This window comes from Nyctereutes procyonoides, unplaced genomic scaffold, assembly GCF_905146905.1.
Source record: "Nyctereutes procyonoides isolate TBG_1078 unplaced genomic scaffold, NYPRO_anot_genome, whole genome shotgun sequence".
In the NCBI taxonomy this organism is placed as follows: Eukaryota; Metazoa; Chordata; class Mammalia; order Carnivora; family Canidae; genus Nyctereutes; species Nyctereutes procyonoides.
The window spans coordinates 49,852,121-49,871,470 of NW_026575142.1; the positions used below are offsets into that span (position 1 = coordinate 49,852,121).

Sequence of the window (19,350 nt, forward strand, 5' to 3'; positions counted from 1 at the left end):
TTTAAGTCAGTTGAATTAGCCCTAGCAGTTACATCGGTTGTGGCCACAACCATCCCACCACTCAAAGGCGGCAGGAAGGAAGAACCTATTTGAGGAGCCAAGTGGAAATGAAAGATTCACACGCTGTGCAGAGATTCCAGGTGAACGCTAAGGCAGAACGGCTATCTTAGTAATCACAGATGCCAATCAGAAACACTTGTTTCACTAACTGGCATCCGTGGTCAAGCCTATAGAAGGAGGAAGGAGAAGCCACATCACGGCAATTTAGAGCAATTAAGAATGCAGGTCTCTTTGAAACTAGCTTCTCAGATGTGTGTGGGGTCGGGGAGAGGAATGGGAAAGAGTAGGGGGAAAACACAAACTCGCCAGATATTCTGTGTATAGTAAGCAGCCCAATGCTTTACTAAAAATATTTCCTTTAAGAGCATGCTCCTTTCTAAATGTTGTAATTATGCAAAAATGTTTTCCTCCCTCTCTTCCCCCACTCCCTCCCAGTTTGCCTGCTGCACACATCAATTGCTGCCGCAGAAACATTTGGGAACCTGGAAGAGAGCCCCACACAGCTGTGCCAATCGATCACAGTCAGAGGTCCGGTAGACAGCCCTTCCTTCCCAGGGCTGGACACACACTCAGAATATTCTTGGGTCCCCAAGATAGCCCTGTTGGATCGCCCCTCTCATCAGGTCAGTGGGAGGCAGCTCCTATATAAATCATGCTTATGAGCCAATCACTTACAGAAAATGAGCCATGCTTCCCAGTACAGTTTTATTAGCTTTTCAATCCTCCTTGGATACACATTAGAATCACCTGGGGATCTTTAAAAAAAAAACTACAAACACCTAAGCCCCACCCCAGAATTTCTGATTTACTTGTCCTCAGTGAAGCTTGGACACCAAAAATTTTAAAAGCTCCCCAGCGGATTCTAATGTGCAGCCAAAGCTGCAACTTACAATACTATGGTAGTTCTCAAACCTAAGCATGCGTAGCACCACCTAGAAAGCTTGTTACAACACAGAGTGCTGGGCCCCTGGAGGCTCTGATTCAGTAGTATGGGGGGGGGGGTCCTGAGAATCTGCATTTTTAACAGATTTCAGGTGAAGCTGATGCCATGGGTTTGGGGAATCACACTGCTCTGGCTATTTAAGGACAGATATATAGGACAAAAAAACAAGACATGCTTCTGGGGAAAATGTACTAAGAAAAAAACCCCTTCCTTGTTTCAGTGTTCAAAGAAATCCTAAATCTACCATCTCAAGTAGTCACATAGTTCCCAAGTTCTAGTTCAGGCTGATAATATTATATATATACAGCTATATAAACCTCCTTGAATGGAAATGCGGAAATCAGATTGGTTTATTTTTTTTTCTTTCATAATATTCCATGAACTCTTAAAAGTTAGTCATTTCTATTGACAATGATGGTGGTCCTCACTGTGTTCAGGAATGTGCCTCAAAATAACTGAAGATTATCATCCATTAGCTCTCACTTTGATGACTTAATAAAGGTTTAAACCATCTACGACCCCAAATCTTAGCCTGGAAGCTAAGCAATTTTAAGTCTGCTTAAATATTATTTTTTAAAAAAAGTTACTCACCTTCATGGCTGCTGGAGAAATACCCCCCTCTGATATAGGACGACTGGCAGTTAGGCACTTCTGAAAGACAAACAGACACACCATCAGTAATTTCTGTAGGTCAATCAGCACATCTGTTGAAGTGCAGCCCTGCAGTAAAGCCCCCTAGACCTTCTCCTGCTCCCAGGTCATGTCTTTCTGGTCTTGTCCAGGGAAAGAGGTACCACCCTAATAGGCAACATGGGCAATGCCATCACCCACCATTTGGAAGTAGGACCCCTGACTCCTGATCAAGAGAACTAGGAGGAAATAAATGATGCTTCATTCTCATAACTTATTCATTTTAGAAATTGGCTAGCACCAAATCTGGTGAGAGAATTAATCATAGAAAAAGAAAGTGGCTTTCAAGAGGCCAAGCTTGGCCTTCTGTCTCTACTGACTCATGGGCTTTGGGGGTTAGAGTTAGAAGAGGTGTGCTTTAGATCTTTCCCAATTTGCTCCCCTTTATAGCAGATGGTCACATCCAGTTCTGCTCCAACAGATGAGGGCCAAAGAGATTAGGGGATTTGAGGTTAGGAAGCCAGGACAAGAGCCAGTGGGGGTGGGGCAACCTGCCATTTGCAAGTACCTTTCCCCACATTGGAAGTGTTGGAATGAAACCCATGCTCAAGTGAGCTCTTCTTCAAGCATCACATTATCGAGGTGTCCATTGAGAGGAAAGCTGGTGAGTTGAGTTTTGCCCACGTGGGACACAAGAATTATAGATATGGTAACATCTGCTAAGGGTCTTGCTTTAAGGGGGAGTAGGGTGGAGTGAAAAATTCATCAGGATGAATTAAAAATGTCAATCCCAAAGGAAAAAATGTTGCTGGTCATGTCTTTTCCTGCGAAAAACACATCAAAGTCTTCAGGAGGAATGCCAGTGGGAATTTTACAAGCTCTCAATACCTATACACTGGTATTTTTTTTTTTTAATCATAGAGCAACAGATGTCTCCCTTCTGTCTACTTCCCAGCCTTTCCCATAACCCATTTCTGCCTGAATTGAGCAATCTATGTATTATCTCCCAGAAGGCCAAGAGTAAACTATATATATCCTATTCTGTTTGCAAAAGTCATTCAAACACATACTGCCCACCCCTCTCCAGAGTCTTCAAGAAAAACACCCATCAAAAAGGCTAAAAACCTACCCACCCCACTCAAATTCCTTGAGTACCAACTGCAAGAAAAGAGTGAAAAAGTTTAATTTCTGAAAGAAGATGAAAAGAACAGGAGGAAGTGGTTTCTAAAAGTGCAAACTGCAGAATTTCAACTCTCCTTTCCCCTAATGATCTCATTTAACATGCCCAGCCTGTAAGATACGTAGTTAGTGAATGAGTGTATGGTGGTGGGGTCCCCAATGACAGTTTAAACTTCTTGATATGTCTATATTTTTAGATGAGAGGTAACCCATAAGCACACAATAGGTGTCCTAACATGTTACCTGTCCCCGTGTATACCAGCAGCATCTGAAGGACACCAGGAACTTTCCCAGATGAAAACACTGCAAGAGGACAGTGAGTCCCATGAAGCAATCAGCAAGACAGTCTTTTCCTTGGTGGACCCAGCACCCCATAGAGCCACGACATACTAGGTGCTTTCTCAGAATACCATTCATTTCAAAAATAGAAAGAATCCCATCCTATGTGTAGATTCTCTTCCTTATGCTCATATTAGTAGTTTATGAGTCCACTGTATTCAAAAAGTCATAAAGGTAGTGGCAGGACTAAAATGCAGAAATGATATTTCCTATGTCCAGTGACCCTAAGATAATAGGTCTTATAAAGGGCATTGCCATAACTGGATCTCTGGGCTTGGACTCAGAGGTGTACTCCCTACCACTTTTGAATGCCTATTCCACTTCCTACCATCGGATGGTTTTTTTGTTTTGTTTTGTATTCAGAATCGCTTCTGAGCCTTTTGGCTAAGATCAAGTGTTGCTTTGTATTCAGTTATACATAAACAAGTCTGCCTTTTTAGCTCCTAAGTTCTTTGAGGGCGACTTTTTATAAAACTATTTCCTAAAGCCCTGCACATAGAAGACAATAATACCAGACAGATAAACAAGAGAACAAAGAGAGGAATGGCATGATTTTATGCTAACCTGAATCAACGCAGTAATCCCGGGGCTCCTGCTTGATTCCCATTGGTGACTGGAACCCATGTGTTGGGGGGCCTGGCATGCCTGGGACCCCATGTTCATAGAGTGGATCATGGTATTCTTGTTTGAATCCCTGAGGGGGTGGGGGAGCTGCAGGGACAATGGGTTCTGACATTTGCCGGTGGTAATTGGGGCGATTATCTCCAGGAACTCCTGACTGAGGAGGGAAGGGGTGGCAGGGTTCAGACAGTTGTCTCTGAAATCTGTAAGAAGAAAGTAGTTATAATTTTTAACTAAGAACATGATATATGCCTACTCTGATTAAGCACTGGGAATTAGAAATTCAGATAAAGGAAATTATTTGCAAAGCACTTATTAATGTATATTTCTGAACATTTTACCTTCTTCCCAAAATTATATGGCATATTTCAGACCTCTTGAGTCAGGGAGTGGCAAAAAACAAAAAAAAAACAAAAAAAAAAAAACAAAAAAAAACAACCAAAAAAACACCCCAAAGCAACGACATGGTAGCCTCTTATCTCCCATGCATGTTTATTTCATGCAGTCTATCTGTATAGTTGGGTCAGATTATGTGTTTAAATATATAAAACCACTTAGTTGCAAACAGTACTAACATATACATATGTTTACTAGTTCATTCCTTCTTTGACCTATATATAGAATTAAAATTTAAAAACCAAAAAAAAAAAAAAATTAAAAACCAAAGTGTACAAATTGGCCAGTTAGAAAATGTAATTAAAAAGTCCCATTCATAATAGCAATCAAAAACATAAAATCTCTAGGAATAATCAGGAAATGTGTAGGCCATAAGAATAAAACCTTAAAACTGTTTTCTGAGGAAAAGAAAGAAAATTTAAGTAAAGAGAAAATATTTAGGACTTAGAAGCTATTGGCTCCCTATTATTCTTTAAAAGCAATGCCTTCCCAATAAACTTGATAAAATGATGCTAAACTTCAAAGTATTAAATAATTTTTGAAAAGAAATTAATGATTAGATATGTACAAATTTTCAAAAACCACAATAATTAATACAGCAATAAAAGAATGAAAGATACTCAAGGGAATCAAACAGGGAGTCAAAAACTGTCAAGAATATTCTAAAATTTACTACTTGTTAAACTTAGCATTTTAAATTAGTTGGGGGGAGAGTTAGATCCCTGTTTTATACCACATGTCAAAATAAATTTCATATAGATTTAAGATTTCAGTGTGAAACCTTAATGGTAGAGAAAATAGATGTAGAAACATATAATCTTGGAGTGAGGGAAAACCTTTATACACATCATACCAGCAGTAAAAAATCATCAAGATAAATACGGATATTTCTCATTATATAAATTCTACAGTTCAAAAGAACACCAGAAACAGAATCAAAACTGAGGAGAACATCTCTAACAGTCAGAATACATTAGAAACAAAACCAAAAACAAAACAAACTGGGGAAAATCTCTAACAGGTGTAGCAATGTTAATATTGTTGACATAAGCAGCTTTTAAAAATCACCAGAGAATGAATATCCCAGTAGAAAAAAATGGGTACTGAACATAAATAGGAAAGTCACTGAAGAAGTGACTAATGATTGTAAACCAACAAGAAGTTCAACTTCATTAGTGATCAAAAGAGTACTGAGAGAAAGGTTTGTCCTGGTTACTTGGAGGATGAACAGGCAGTTAACAAATCTGTGCCTGGCACATAAAAAGCCCTGAAATCATAGGCAGATGAGATCTAGCTACAAGGATGGTCACCAGTGCAAGTCTGCAAAAAGGGAACTGGCTAAGCACATTTATGCTAAAGCTATTTAGTTGTAAGCAACAACCAAATATGATATAATGCTCAAATATGTAAGAACTTGGAAAGCTATTTTTGACGTATTGCTAAATAGTTACAAACAACAACAAATTTTTGCAAAAATAAAAAGTCTCTATGAAAAAAAAAAGTATTTTGGGATCATGCAAATCTTGGAGAGATCTGCATACCTAAATGTGAATAGTGAATAATGCTTATCTTTGGTTGGTTATGATTTTAGGTGATTTTCTTTGTTTGCTCATCTACAGTTTCATACATATGTACTACTTTATTATTAACTGAGTAGCATTAATATCCTTTAGCTGTTAGAAAAACCCAAAAGTGTACCGACTGCCCTTCATCTGTTGGAAGCGCAGTGTAGTGAAAGGGAAAGGGATAGGGGGCAAATTTTCTTGGCTTCAGTTTCCTCATCTGTACCATGGGAGTAAATTATGAATCAAAATGCTACTGGAAGGGTGAAATAAAATCATGTCTACAAAGCATGGTTTCCATCACACCTGTGAGCACTAACAGACTTCAGGAGGGTGGGTGCAGAAGTCAGAGATGGTAACTCTAAAGGTGAGGTCTCCATCCATGAAATGTGCATAATAAATGTGCATAATCTCTATGTATAAAGAAGAGCGTTTGTGGATCTATGTCCTCAGGTAGAAAGCAGGAGCTGAGGTTTGGGTTCAAAAATTAAAAATCTACAACTAATTCCAATGGGTTTTTAAAACCCAACAACAGAAGCCTGTAATATTAAGGTCTTACCTCTAATTTTAGCTTGAATCCTATGAATAGCTTTCATAAAATAATTTGAATTTGATTTGAATCAATCTGTGGCAACAGGTGGCCAACAGATTTCTAGAATATCAAGATTTAAAATCTTTAACTGAAGAGATCTGGATACAGATAAAACATTGTTTAGATCAGGGTTTAGCACTGCACTCACTCTGTGTGAATCTTTACTACCTTACCAAAGGTACTACCGTAAGATCATGTCATGACATGAAGATCCCCAAACAGTTTTACATACGCTTAGCCTTTTATCCCAGACACCAAAGGCATCAGAATCTGCCTGACCAATGTATTAAACAAGTTTTACAAACTATATAAGGTTCGGTGGGTTGAGAGCCTTTCACTATGGCACTGAATGCATTACAGTGGAACTTCATCAGGAATGCGGATTTTCAAGGTTGCTGTTATTTAAGGAAACCCTTCCATGGTCTTTGAAGAAGTGTAAATTTGAAACCCGGGTTTAGGCTTGACATTTAGAATACAGGCAGCAGCAGCACACTGCAAACCTGAATTTTTGAAGAGAATTCTGAAGAAGTGGGCAGAAAAGAAAGATGAAGATATTCTCAAGGCCTTATTTTTATCAAGAACCAAAGCTTATACTAGAAGGAAGGAACAGTAACAGAGGCACCCATCTTCCACACTCTCTCCTCTCTGCCACCATCTTAGCACCTTCAAAGGTGACCTCCACAAATCACTTCCTTTGATGGCTCTGAGAGGGCGCAGAACTGCTCAGTTCTGTAACCAGAGCCTCTGCAGCTGGCAGGCCCAAGCCTTTCGCTTCCTCTCAGCGCCTATCTTCTCACCTTCCAGAATGAAACTCTAGAGTCGGCCTACTGCAGTCCCTTCAGGAAAAGGTACTTCCATCTGGGTACCAGCCAGCAGCTCCTGCCCCTCCCCTAAGCACCACTTTAAGGGTGCGAGGAGCTTAGGGGCCTCGGGTCTGCAGAACAGATTCCATACTTGGGAGGGTTCGGCCCTGGTTTGTTTTGAGGGAGTGGCATGGCAGGCAGAGGGGATCCGAAGGGTAAGTCACAAAACCAACATATTGGGAGAAAGATTCTCTCCGAGCCTGCTGTCGATAATGGCTTTTATTTGCAGAGATTAGTAAAGTAATTCCGTTCTTGTCCTCAAAATACATTCTGTGAACTTTACTCACTGACCTTCATTTGAACCCTCTTCCCCTTTCCGCAATCCTTTTGAAGTATCTAAGAATGTGTTGTATATATAATACAGCTATGACAAAGATGCCTCTTGTTTACTGAGGCAGGCAATCATTTTCAGTGGAGGAGCCGCCTGGTTCCTCACAACCCCCTTCTCTTGCTCACCGCCCCCCCCTTCTCGCTCCCACACCCGTCATCCCAACAGAACTCCTCAGGCCCTAGTGAACTCACAGTTGGTGAGCAAAAGGAGATTTCTGACTATCGAGGGAGCATAAATTCAATAGGTTACGGATTAAGGCTTTTTCGGTACCAGTTTATTTAAAGAACCAGTTATTTATTTATTTGTCAGATTTATATAGCGCCTTTCCTCCCAAGAGCTCACCCACGCTACCAACATTTGGTTTACGTTATGAAAACCGTTAGATGCTTTTTCTGCATTTCCTTTTCGGTTTCTGCTGCCAACACACAGAGTAAACACAATGCTCAGAGGAAGAAAGGAGAAAAGTGTGGATTTGACGAAGGCTACACAGTGACTATGGATGCCAAGTAAAGTAGCCATGGTTCAGAGGCCAGCTGGGAGATGATACATAAAATCGGCCAAGAAACCACCACCATGCACTTAATATATCCATTTAGGCTAAGAGAAGATAGAACAGGGACGCAGCATAGCTGGGTAAGAGGCTGTGGCCGTAAAGGAAGAAGATCCTGGGCTGAAATCCAATCTTTACCATTTACTGTCTGTGTGACCTTGGGTGAGTTATGTAACTGCTCTGAGCCTCACTTTCCTTGTCAATAAAGTAAGGACAACCAGGATACCTGTCCAAAGGTTTGTTGTAAAGATTACAAAAGCTAATGCAAGAAATAGGGCCTGGCTGGCTGTTAAGTTCTCAATATATGTTATTTTCAAACACTACCATCAACTGCCCCATCTCCCCCTTGACCCACCCCAGAAGGCTAAATTCAGAAGCTAGACAGTAAGGGGAGATCTTAAGGAACCGGGAGAAAACTTCCACACACATAACAGACTCCACTAGTTGCCTAGCTAATATCCATTCTCCTTTCTCAGAATGAAAATGCTATTTGTATTCACATTTATTTCACACTAATGTTTACTTTCCTGCCATCTACCAAGAGCCAGACACTATTACAAAACCAAACTCAAACACTCCCTAAAAGCACACCACAGAACTCTGAAAAAGCTCTCGGGGCTCTGTGAGGTCTGTTAGCACTGCCTAAACTCAAATGTGGCCCATCTCAACTATGATAAAACACTGATAGATGAGGAACAAAATATGTCCTTTAAGAGACTCGATGTTTGTCTGATTTCCTAACATCAAACAGAGAAGGATGGTGATGGAAATACAAGATATTCTCAGAATAACAGCTGGTGAGAGTGTTAGCTTTATGTGTATAACATTAATATGCCTGATGATACAAAGATTAGGGATAAAGAGAGCTTTACACATTAAAAACTTAACCAATGCAGCAACAGAAGTTTCTAAGCTGTGTTATCTGCAACATTTTAGGAAGATTCCTTTATAGAATGAAAGTGTCACAGAAGCTAGCGTTTACTGAATACCTTCTCTGTGCTGGTATGACTTCATCTAATCCACCCAATGATTCCATGTGTTAAGTACCATTCTCCCATTTTCAGATGAAGAAACCAAAACTTAGACAAAGTTAAGTGCCTACCTGAGGTCATATAGATAGGAAGCAGCAAGCTGGGATTCTATCCCACCCAACTCTAGAACCTATACTCTTTCTGTGACTGCTTTTAAATACTTTCTTGATGATGTTGAAATAAAAATCATATAGTCCAGACAGCTAGAAAACTCCCATATGTTTGGAAATTAAACAAAATATTTTTAAAGAACTACAGGATTGAGAGAAAAAAAAATAGAAAATGCTTAGAACTGAGCTTTGAAATTAAATCAGAACTTTAATTTAAATCAGAACTTGTGGGATGCAGCTAAAGCAGGACTTGGGTACGGAAATCAAATAACTGATTGTCCAAATCAGGACATTTGGGGGAGTAAAAAGGAAAGCTATGAGCAGTAACTTCCATTAGGCACCAAACATAAGTGACCTGGGACAAACTGAGTAACTGGTCACCCCAGCCTTAGGAGAAGTTTAATTTGGTTATATGTTACACTATAAAGAAAAAAAAGTGGGAGGCCAGGGTGGCTCAGAGGTTGAGCATCTGACTTTGGCTCAGGGCATGATCCTGGAATCCTGGGATCTAGTCCTGCATCAGGCTTCCTGTGTGGAGCCTGCTTCTCCCTCTGCCTGTGTCTCGCCTCTCTCTAAATAAAATATTAAGAAAAAAAAAAAAAAGAAAGCTAAAAAAATTAATGCATGAATCATCCAACCAAGGCAGTTAGGAAAAGAAAAACAAACAAAAAAATAAAAATAAATTAAAATTTAAAAAAAAGAAAAAAACAATGAAAGAATGAATAAAAAATTTTAGTAAGAATAGAGAGAAATTAATGAACTAGAAAACACCTACTAGAGAGGATGAGCAAAACCAAAGTTGATTTGTTGAAAAGACAAATGACATTGTCTGCCAAGGACTAACTAGAGATTTTATGGCAATTAATTTTAAAACTCACACAAAATGGAAAAATTCCCAGAAAAAGTAATTTATTAAATTCACTCAACTAAATAGAAATTCAGAGCAAGACCAGAAAAGTGAAGATGCTTAACCGGTAGTTAAAAATCTGCCCACAAAGAAAGTATCAGGCCCAAATGGTTTTACAGGTAAATTCTTCCAAAAATTCAAGGAATAAATATTTCCAATTTCACATGTGTTAATCTAATATACATAAAAAGGAAGATACCCTCTACTCATTTGATGAGAATAACTTCAATGCTAAAACCCAAGAAGGATAATATAAGAAAAAAAATTATACGTTATTATTTTTTTTCCTATACAGATGCAGACATCCTCAATATATATTAGAATAAAAAGTCCAGGAATGCAAAAAAGGTAACACATAACAAATAAGTTGGGTTTAGTACACAAATACAAGGTTTGTTTAAAATAAACCAGTATAACTCACTACATTAGGAAATGGAAGGAGAAAATTCATTGGATGATGTCAAAAGACACAGAAAAAATATTTGATAAAATTCAATATTCATTCATATTTAAAACTCTGAGTAGGGATGCCTGGGTGGCTCAGTGGTTGAGCATCTGCCTTTGGCTCAGGGTGTGATTCAATTCCAGGATCCCAAGATCGAGTTCCACGTCAGGCTTCCTGCAGGGCACCTGCTTCTCCCTCTGCCTGTGTCTCTGCCTCTCTCTGTGTGTCTCTCATGAATAAATAAATAAAATCTTAAAAACAACAACAACAACAACCTCTGAGTCAACTAGGAATAGAAGGAAATTTCCCTTAGTTTGATAAAAGGTAACAAAAAAACTAGGTAAATATGGTGAAATGTTAAAAACAATCCCTCTAAGATTCAAAACTAAAACACCCCATACTCTAACCATTAGAAGTACATTTATTCAGTCTGTCAAAGAAGGTTCCATTAACCATCTCCAAAACTCAGTTTCGGATCCCAAAGTGAATTTGTGCTACCATACATAACATGCTATTAACAGCAGTGCGTGGAGAGGAGATGCGTCAGACACATTCACTTCATTCCAGGCCAGGCTACAAATATGACTCACAGTCAAGTTCTTCCCTCTCTAAAAACTACAAAATCTAAAGGACAAAAATGAATGGCACTTTATTGGGGATGGACTTTATGAGAGGAAGTGGAAACAACAGAAAGCCCTGAGTATATTAAATCTCTTAATCTATACAGCATCTTTAGGGAATGAATAGTTACCTATCAAATCACATATCCACAAAACTTAAGCTCATTCCTTTAAGCTTTAAAGCTTTGCTTATAACCACTGTGGGAGAGAACTTTCCCGAACAGGTTAGGTGATTCGCATAACTGATCCTTTCTTGATGACTCTGGGACATTCTATTCTATCAATTTCAGCAGGATAGCCTATCACAATACTGATGCCCTTGGAGAACATCAAAAAAAGCAGGGGATTTTTCCACCAGCCGTACTGTCTTGAATGCCGTCATTTCTTGAGATTTGCTTCTTGATGCTAAGTGAGAGAGGAGTGTATTCCAAAATTTTTACATGATAAATTTCCTAGTGGAGCCTCTTCAGTTGAATTATGGGGACTCTTTCAACTTGAGATGTAATGAGAAATGGTGTAACAAAGGACAAAATCATACCTGGCCAGTACGATACTTATAACACAGGAACATTTTCTAAATTTCCCTCACCCAGCCCATATAAACATCGTAAGCAGCATGATGATAAAACTTTTAAGATTAGGATGGCTGAACGAAAAACACGCCTCCTCTTTAAGGAGCAGCTGGTCTTTAAGGATAAATGGAACATGTCTCAACATGCCAAATTACATGCTTTATTTCCCCCCTCCTTGGGGGGGAGGAAATCACGAATATAAATCATGGCTTCCAAACACAGTATTTATCTTCTAAAAATAACTTATGACTTGTGAAAAATTATATACTAAGATTATATAGAACATTAAGAATGTACTTTTGAATAGATTATATTTTATTTGTTTAAAGTATAATCCTAGCAAGCTGCTGTCACTATCAGTAAACATAAACTGAGGACAAGTATGATACTGGGCTGAGAGGGTTCTAAATCATGGTTTTTAAGCCTCAAAAAGTTTATTCAACAGCAGAGATAAGGCATACTGTGAGCAAAACAAAAAAGCTATCTGTCACAACATGAGTTTAGATGAGTGAAGCAGGAATTTAGCAGGGTTTTGTAATTTAAAACATGGATAAAGTTCTGGTAGTTTAAGAAGATGTTAGCAACCCCCTTCCCCCAAATCATAACCAAAACAGCGCAGTTATAAATGTTTTGGTTTCTAAATGTAGGCCCCAGTATTTGGCTATGTGACCATTAAGGAAGCCCCTTAGCTGCTCTGAGGCCTGATACTCTTATCTATGGAACAGGGTTTTTTTACCCCGCTTTGGTTAGAGGATTGTTAAAAAGCTCAAATAAGACTATTTCCTGGAGCACCTGGGTGGTTCAGTCGTTAAGTGTCCGACTTCAGCTTAGGTCATGCTCTCAGGATCCTGGGATCAGGGCCCCACATCGGGCCTGACACTCAGCAGAGTCTGCTTTCTCTCTCCCTCTGCCCCTCCTCCATTTGTGTTCTCTCTCTCAAATAAATAAATAAGGTCTTAAAAAAAAAAAAAGACTGTTTCCTTCATATCCTGCAAAATACCATATATTTTTGTTAGAGGGTTCTTTTTGAAGTAATATTCTCAGATTGCATTTAGATTGAAAGTTAGCAAAGAACAAACTACAACTACCAAAAAAAAAAAGTAATCTGCCCCATTTCGTGCAGGTGTAATAGTTATTAGAGGTGGAGTTATTAAGCTTGTTATCATACACAAGTGCAGTCACTATTACTTTTACAAAATCAGACCAGGGATTTTAGTTTGCCTCATTTTCTTTCTTTTCTTTCTTTCTTTCTTTCTTTCTTTCTTTCTTTCTTTCTTTCTTTCTTTCTTTCTTTTTTTTTTAAGATTTTATTTATTTATTCATGAGAGACAGAGAGAGAGAGAGAGAGAGGCAGAGACACAGGCAGAGGGAGAAGCAGGCTCCATGCAGGGAGCCTGACGTGGGACTTGATCCTGGGTCTCCAGGATCAGGCCCTGGGCTGAAGGCGGTGCTAAACCGCTGAGCCACCTGGGCTGCCCAGTCTGCCTCATTTTCTTTGTGCTCTCCAGTATCTACAAGCAAAATCATTTGTCATGTCTTTGGTGTAATCTGCATCACACAAATATCCCATGGATACCCTCATTAATAACAGACAAGGGCAATAAGAACAAAATTCAGAGTACTGGGTACTTGATGCATAAGGAAAAGGTGGGTTTGAGTAAGGATGGAGGTAGAACAAACAGCTATATCATGATTTTTCAAAGTGTGACAATAAAATATCCAGGCCATGCCCCCAGACCCACCACCTCAAAACCTGGGGCAGGGTAAGGAATCTGCATTTTAAATAAGCCCGTGAGAACTCCTGTAACTGGCAACTTCGCAACTACAGTGTCCTCAGGTAGAAGGCTAAGTGTCCAGGTGTTGCTCTTCACCCTAGTACTCTCAAGGATCTCTGTATCAGCCCAGAGCACGAGAGGTCTTTTTATTCTCAACCTGTACTCCTGAGATGCCTGGGTGGCTCAGCGGTTGAACACCTGCCTTGGGCTCAGGTCATGATCCCAGGGTCCGGGATCAAGTCCCACATCAGGCTCCTCACAGGGAGCCTGCTTCTCTCTCTGCCTATGTCTCTGCCTCTCTCTCTGTATCTCTCATGAATAAATAAATAAAATCTTTAAAAAAATAGACCTCTACTCCTAATGGCAGACTATAGGGGAACTAAGTCCACAGGCAGATGTCAGAGGAATCCCCGCTAAAAAGAAATATCTGGTTTCTGGTTCCTGCCTTTCTCTCTTTGGACACCTGAGGGCAGATACTCCTGGATCTCAGGATCAAACTTCCCCCTTTGGGGGGTGGAGTGGGGCTGGGAAGCCTGGCAACAAACCTACTTCATCACCACGAAGACTAAGGCTTCCTGTCTGCCTGGGCTGCAAGAGGACAAACATTCTCCTCACTCAAGCCCTCTGGATAAGAAACAGGGATTGAGAGGGAACTGTATAAAAGAGATTTAACATGAGTAATTCTCACCATACACATGGTGTAACAAATACAAGGTTTGTTAAGTATTTCATATACCAAATATATGTACGCCCCATCCCTCCTCCTCAATTAATAATCCCTGCAGAAAATCAGGAAGATACTGTTTAAAAAACACAAAACCAAAAAACTTTTGAAATAAAAATGGCATCCAGGCCTGAGTTCACCAACTGGCAGCCTTGCAGAGTGATTTTGCCCAGAGAGGTTTTGTTTAGTCTGCAAAATGTTGCTGTTGTTTTTAATTTGAATTAGTTGCCAACTTAAAAAAAAAAAAAAACCAAACAAACCAAAAAAACAAACAAAAAAAAAAAACCCCATACAACCTGGAATTTTTACATAAAAATCCAATTTCCGAATTCTCTTGAAGAAGTGTAAGGCTGTTAACAAGGCAATAAACTGGCAAAGCTTAGTGGTAGCTGTCTCCTTCGGATGAGCTTCCCATTGAAACCAAGACTCACTACTGAGCCAGCCCCCCAATCAACGCTCGCCCCTTGGGTCCTATGTATCATTGGTGTTCATGGCTCTGGGCCTCGCTAGGGGAATAAAGACTAATCAGCCAAATTATGTAGGTCTTTATGGTGACTTTCACAGCAAGGGGCAAAGGGGACCAAAACCAGAGAAAAATGTCTTTCTTTTCTGTATTTCATCTAGAAATAATGTGACCCCTGAGCAAATACTGGGAGGCATTTGGGTTGGACCAGGCCTTGGGAAGGTATATATTCATACAGCCTCCCTCTCTTGCCCCTCAGCCCTACACCCAGCCAATGCAAAACAAGAAAGAGAGGAAGGAACTGCAACGGTCACCATCTTGCAACTCTTGGTAACATCACTGACAACTCCCCATCTATATATATTCCAGAGAGACTTGAAATAAAAAGACAGAGGTCTCCAGAACACCCTGTACAAAGGAAGGCCACAGGCATCCAAAATTCTAAAATACCTAGATCATGGACTTACAAGGCTAGGACCTTCTTAAAGTTAAGTTTGGTGTTTGCAGAGGAGGTTCCCTTTTCACTTTAGTTTGTTTGACGAATGAGACTCTGGCCAAGTTACTCCTGATGCCTCAATTTCCTTATCAGGAATGTAGAACTACCTACCTGGAGTGAAAGGAGAAGATTTCTCTCTCACAAGTATGTAATTACAAGTAATGTCTTTTGCTAATTTCCTGTTAAAATGTGTTAAACTCAGACGAGTAATAATACCTTTTGTAATTTAGCAACCTTCCCATGTTAATGCAGTATTTGTCAGTAGCATAAACCAAGGTTCAATACCAGGAGGCAGTATCCAGTGAGTCAGGAAGCCCGCCCTCAGTGAGCGTCAACAGACTGTGTATCCTGGTCAAGTCACTCTTCTACCTCCATAATGGGGCGATGGTACTAACAATCCCTCCTTCACCTACTTCATAGATCCTCCGAGTACCTCAAGAACAGGGTGGTATATAAACAGGTCATATTCCTATTATTATTCATCTTACCTGACAAGATGCCTCAACACCATGAGAGCTTTATAGGTACCTGATAAAGATAAGCAACTCCTTCCTCTCTCCCCATGGGGTCAAGGGGAGGAGGGTGGAGGCAGCAAAAGCAGCCCGGATCAGCACCCACCTCTGTTCTGATGGATACTGGTTTTCAGGCATCATCTTTGGCATCTGCAGGGGCTGATGTGGTGGCCGGGGGACCGCAAAGGTTTGCTGCTGTGGTCCAGGTTCTGGAAGCGAGTGGGGGGCGGGGGCAGGGCCCACCCCTGGTACTGGGCCAGCCGCGGGGGCGTGCGCAGGGGTGGGCAGACTTGGCTGGGGCGGGGGGAAGAGGGAGCTCTGATGGGTGGGGGATAGGGGGGTGGTGGGAGGGGTTAATGGCTTGAACCCGGAGGGAGGCTTCCTATCATAGGCACTGGAAACAGAAAGAGAAAAGGAAGCATTAAGCTGCGATGGAGATGGAGTCGAGCCTTGGTGGCCAGGTCGGGCAGGACGCCTGGGCTAGCTTGCAGGCCATGTTGCCAGGAAATGACAGCATTAACATAGTTAAATTGCTGGCAGCCCCGAGGGAATATTTGTACCTCCGAAAAGTGACAAACACAACTGCGTCACAGGGACTTGTTTAACACTTCTAGTGATTCTTCTCAAAGATAATTTTAGCCTCTGTTTCCGGTTTCCTTTTTCCCCCTTCTAAGAGCATTTTCCATGTATGCGCCTTTAGGGATGGATGGTGCGGGGAGCTTAAGCCCTGGGGAGGGGGGTCCTGGCCCCCTCTCCCAAGTACTCCAGGGTCCCAGGGAAGCAGTGAGATTCCCTATTGAAGATAAATTTTCTGCTGTAAGATCACTTGAATTAACGGCTCTTCTCCCCCTTCCAGGCAGATCTATGTTTATCTTCTAGAGCAAAGAATGCTTTAAAATTAAAGCTTCATTCCTGGGGCCTGAATATTCTTAAGTAAAGGGCACAGGCCCTGGGACTTTTTCATATATTCTGATTTGAAGATTACTTCTTTGGTGCTTAAAGTTCACATTAACATATGCTAGACATGGAGAAGTATATCTTCCCTCCCTAGAAGCCACAGATCAAATATCCCAGTATTCAAGGCTCTTTCCCTCAGGAGGGCTCAGTACCCCATGAACGCAGTTCCCCTGCGGAGCCCGTCTAACAGTTTTGCTTTTTATGTGCAGCACAAAGGCCCCATTTGTACTGGGCTACACACCTAGAGGCCGACATTGCCACGAGAGACTACTCTGAGCGCTACTCTGTGTCTGCTGAAGAGCACTTGAAGCCGTCGGCCTGACGGCTCCTTTCTGGCCAGCCTTTCTCTGGCTCCACTTACCAATAGCTGTAGAGGCACTTTTCTCCATAGTTAGCACCGAGAGCCTGCTCGTGGCTACAGGATGACAGCTCCGAGGAGGGACTGTGCAGCTCCCGTTTGATCTTGGTTGGAGGTGGGGCATGAAGCACCACTGCAATGAGAAGAGGGATGGAGGGGGTGGACAAAGAGAGGATAGCCGATTAACAGGGAGCACAATGCTCTCCTTCTGCAACCCCTGTAACTAGCTGATTGTTCTTGGAAGTCATGTCAAGTCACATGCCAGAGAAGGCCAAACACTTAAACACAGAGCCTTCCATCTAAAACCAATGAAAAGTTCTTTCAAGTCGGAAGTCATCATCTGACACTTTTAATTAACCATGTCTTTTTTCCCCCCATTTCATTGGTGTTGGGTTTGCTTTTCGCAGAGGCTTTGAAACCCTTAAAATTCCTGCAGGTGTCGGTTCGTCAAGAAAAATGCAGGTGTGATAGAATGTCAAGGGTTGCAGACATGAAGAATTTTTTTCCAGAAAAGACAAAAACAGCCACAGATATACTGGTAGACATCACACATTAACTTCCCAGAGGCTTGAAACTGTTCTGGCAAATACATTTCTTATTCAGAGGCATATAAATTAAATATATGACTTTTTAAAAGTCCTTTGTCAAGCAGCTCTACATATCAGTTCTGAGTCAGAAATACTTAATGGCGTTTCAAAAATTTTAAAAGCAAAGGAATACAACAATGGGCCAAACCACAACCTAGCTAAGGCTAACTGAGTGAAGGACGAGTCCTTGAAACCTTTGTGCTTGTGTATACTCTGTGCCTTTCCGTCCGACCAATCCAGAAGGGCAGGTTTTCATAACCAATCCTTTCAGAGAAGTGCCAGTCACCTCTCCAAAATTGATGAAATAGTACACAGAGCTCTTGCGTAATGTTTGGAAATCAAGTGCATATTCCATATGTGATACTGAGAGGGCAAAGTTTTTCAAACCAAGGTAGCTTTACGTGGTAGCAAAATGAAACAAAATAAAACCAGGTTGGCCTTTTCTGTCTTATCTAGGACTTAACTTGTTTTGAGAGAGGGCATTTTACCCAAAGTAGAAGGACAAACTTTAAAAGATGCTACACCACGGGGTCTGTTTTCTACGTTAAGAGTTAGAATTGCTGTTCTCTGTCCAGCTATCAGGAAGGCCAGGGGAGCGGGGAGTTAAATTTTGTGACAGTAACTCTCCACTCTATCGAAGGTCTCTTTAGATAGCTAACCACAATCAGTGCCCTGGTGACCCACTAAAATTTCAGTTTGACTCAATGCTTACTCCTAAAACTTAACTAAACGATCATCTGTTTTCTGCTGATAAGACCGAACAATCTTCTGGCCAACTGGTTGCTCAGGTGCCACCTCCAACCACACGTTCAGGTCTCAGGAGTGAACAAACGAGATAGATGCCTCTATCACAGATAAGTTTATAAGCAACGTCCTGCCAATGGCTGACCGGAAAGGATAGGTTTTTATAATTCCTTTCCTACAGCATGCCAACTGCTTTTCCAAAACACATGGAATAAGTTTGGAACTGGAAGATTATAGTTAGAAGTCCTTAGTCTTGTGATTTTTTAATGGTGACATCATGGCAGCCAAGCCTCAATTGTTATCAAATGTTTTCAGACATTCAGACACAGAAAATGGCTAAGCTTGTTGTTAGAATGTGGTTAGTAAATGAAATGGGACAATTAGACAATCTGACACAGGACAACACTTCTCCAATGCAATGGGTATTCCGGTGGTTCTCAGCACCCTTCTCTTTGCCATGGCCTTTCCTCTCATTAGCTTTTTGTCACAAAAGTTACGGAAAAATAATGAGGAAAGGTTGATGATGGCCCAGTGTAAGCAAAAGTTATATTACCTTGAAAAATCTCCTTTTCTTTACTTAAAATCATTTATAATCACTATTTTACTTACATTTAGAAAGTAGACCATTATGGTATCACTCAATTTTCCTGTTTCAGGTTTTGGAAATGAATTGACATTTTCACGGTACTGTTTAAAAAGTAACCAGTTCTGCTGACAAGACCAAGACCAGAGGGTAAGCCAAAGATGTCTAGAAAGAAAAATTTGCGAATGGCTTCAGGAACATCATATACTCATGTTGAGAGAGAATCTAAGCTGCCAGCCAAGTCCAATGCCTCGATTTCTTCAAATCTATGCGGTACCCTTAGTGTGTATCTTATTGTTTTGTCTCGAAAGTAAATGGTATATTATCCCACCCCCAAACTGTCTTACACCTGGAATCTTATGTTCTCTACACAAAGGAGGAGTTCAAGAAACAGCTGATG

General features: G+C 40.7%; 1 protein-coding gene across 1 annotated transcript in view; it reads right to left on the bottom strand.

Moving 5' to 3' along the window:
• Window positions 1–19,350, bottom strand: part of ETV5 (ETS variant transcription factor 5) — a 57,974-nt gene that overhangs the window by 12,638 nt on the left and 25,986 nt on the right. The window contains exons 6-9 of the mRNA XM_055308387.1: window positions 17,040–17,169; window positions 15,828–16,115; window positions 3,716–3,975; window positions 1,595–1,654 (exon numbers count right to left, since the gene is read on the bottom strand). Coding sequence (XP_055164362.1) covers window positions 1,595–1,654; window positions 3,716–3,975; window positions 15,828–16,115; window positions 17,040–17,169 — 738 coding nt within the window. The remainder of the gene's footprint in view (window positions 1–1,594; window positions 1,655–3,715; window positions 3,976–15,827; window positions 16,116–17,039; window positions 17,170–19,350) is intronic.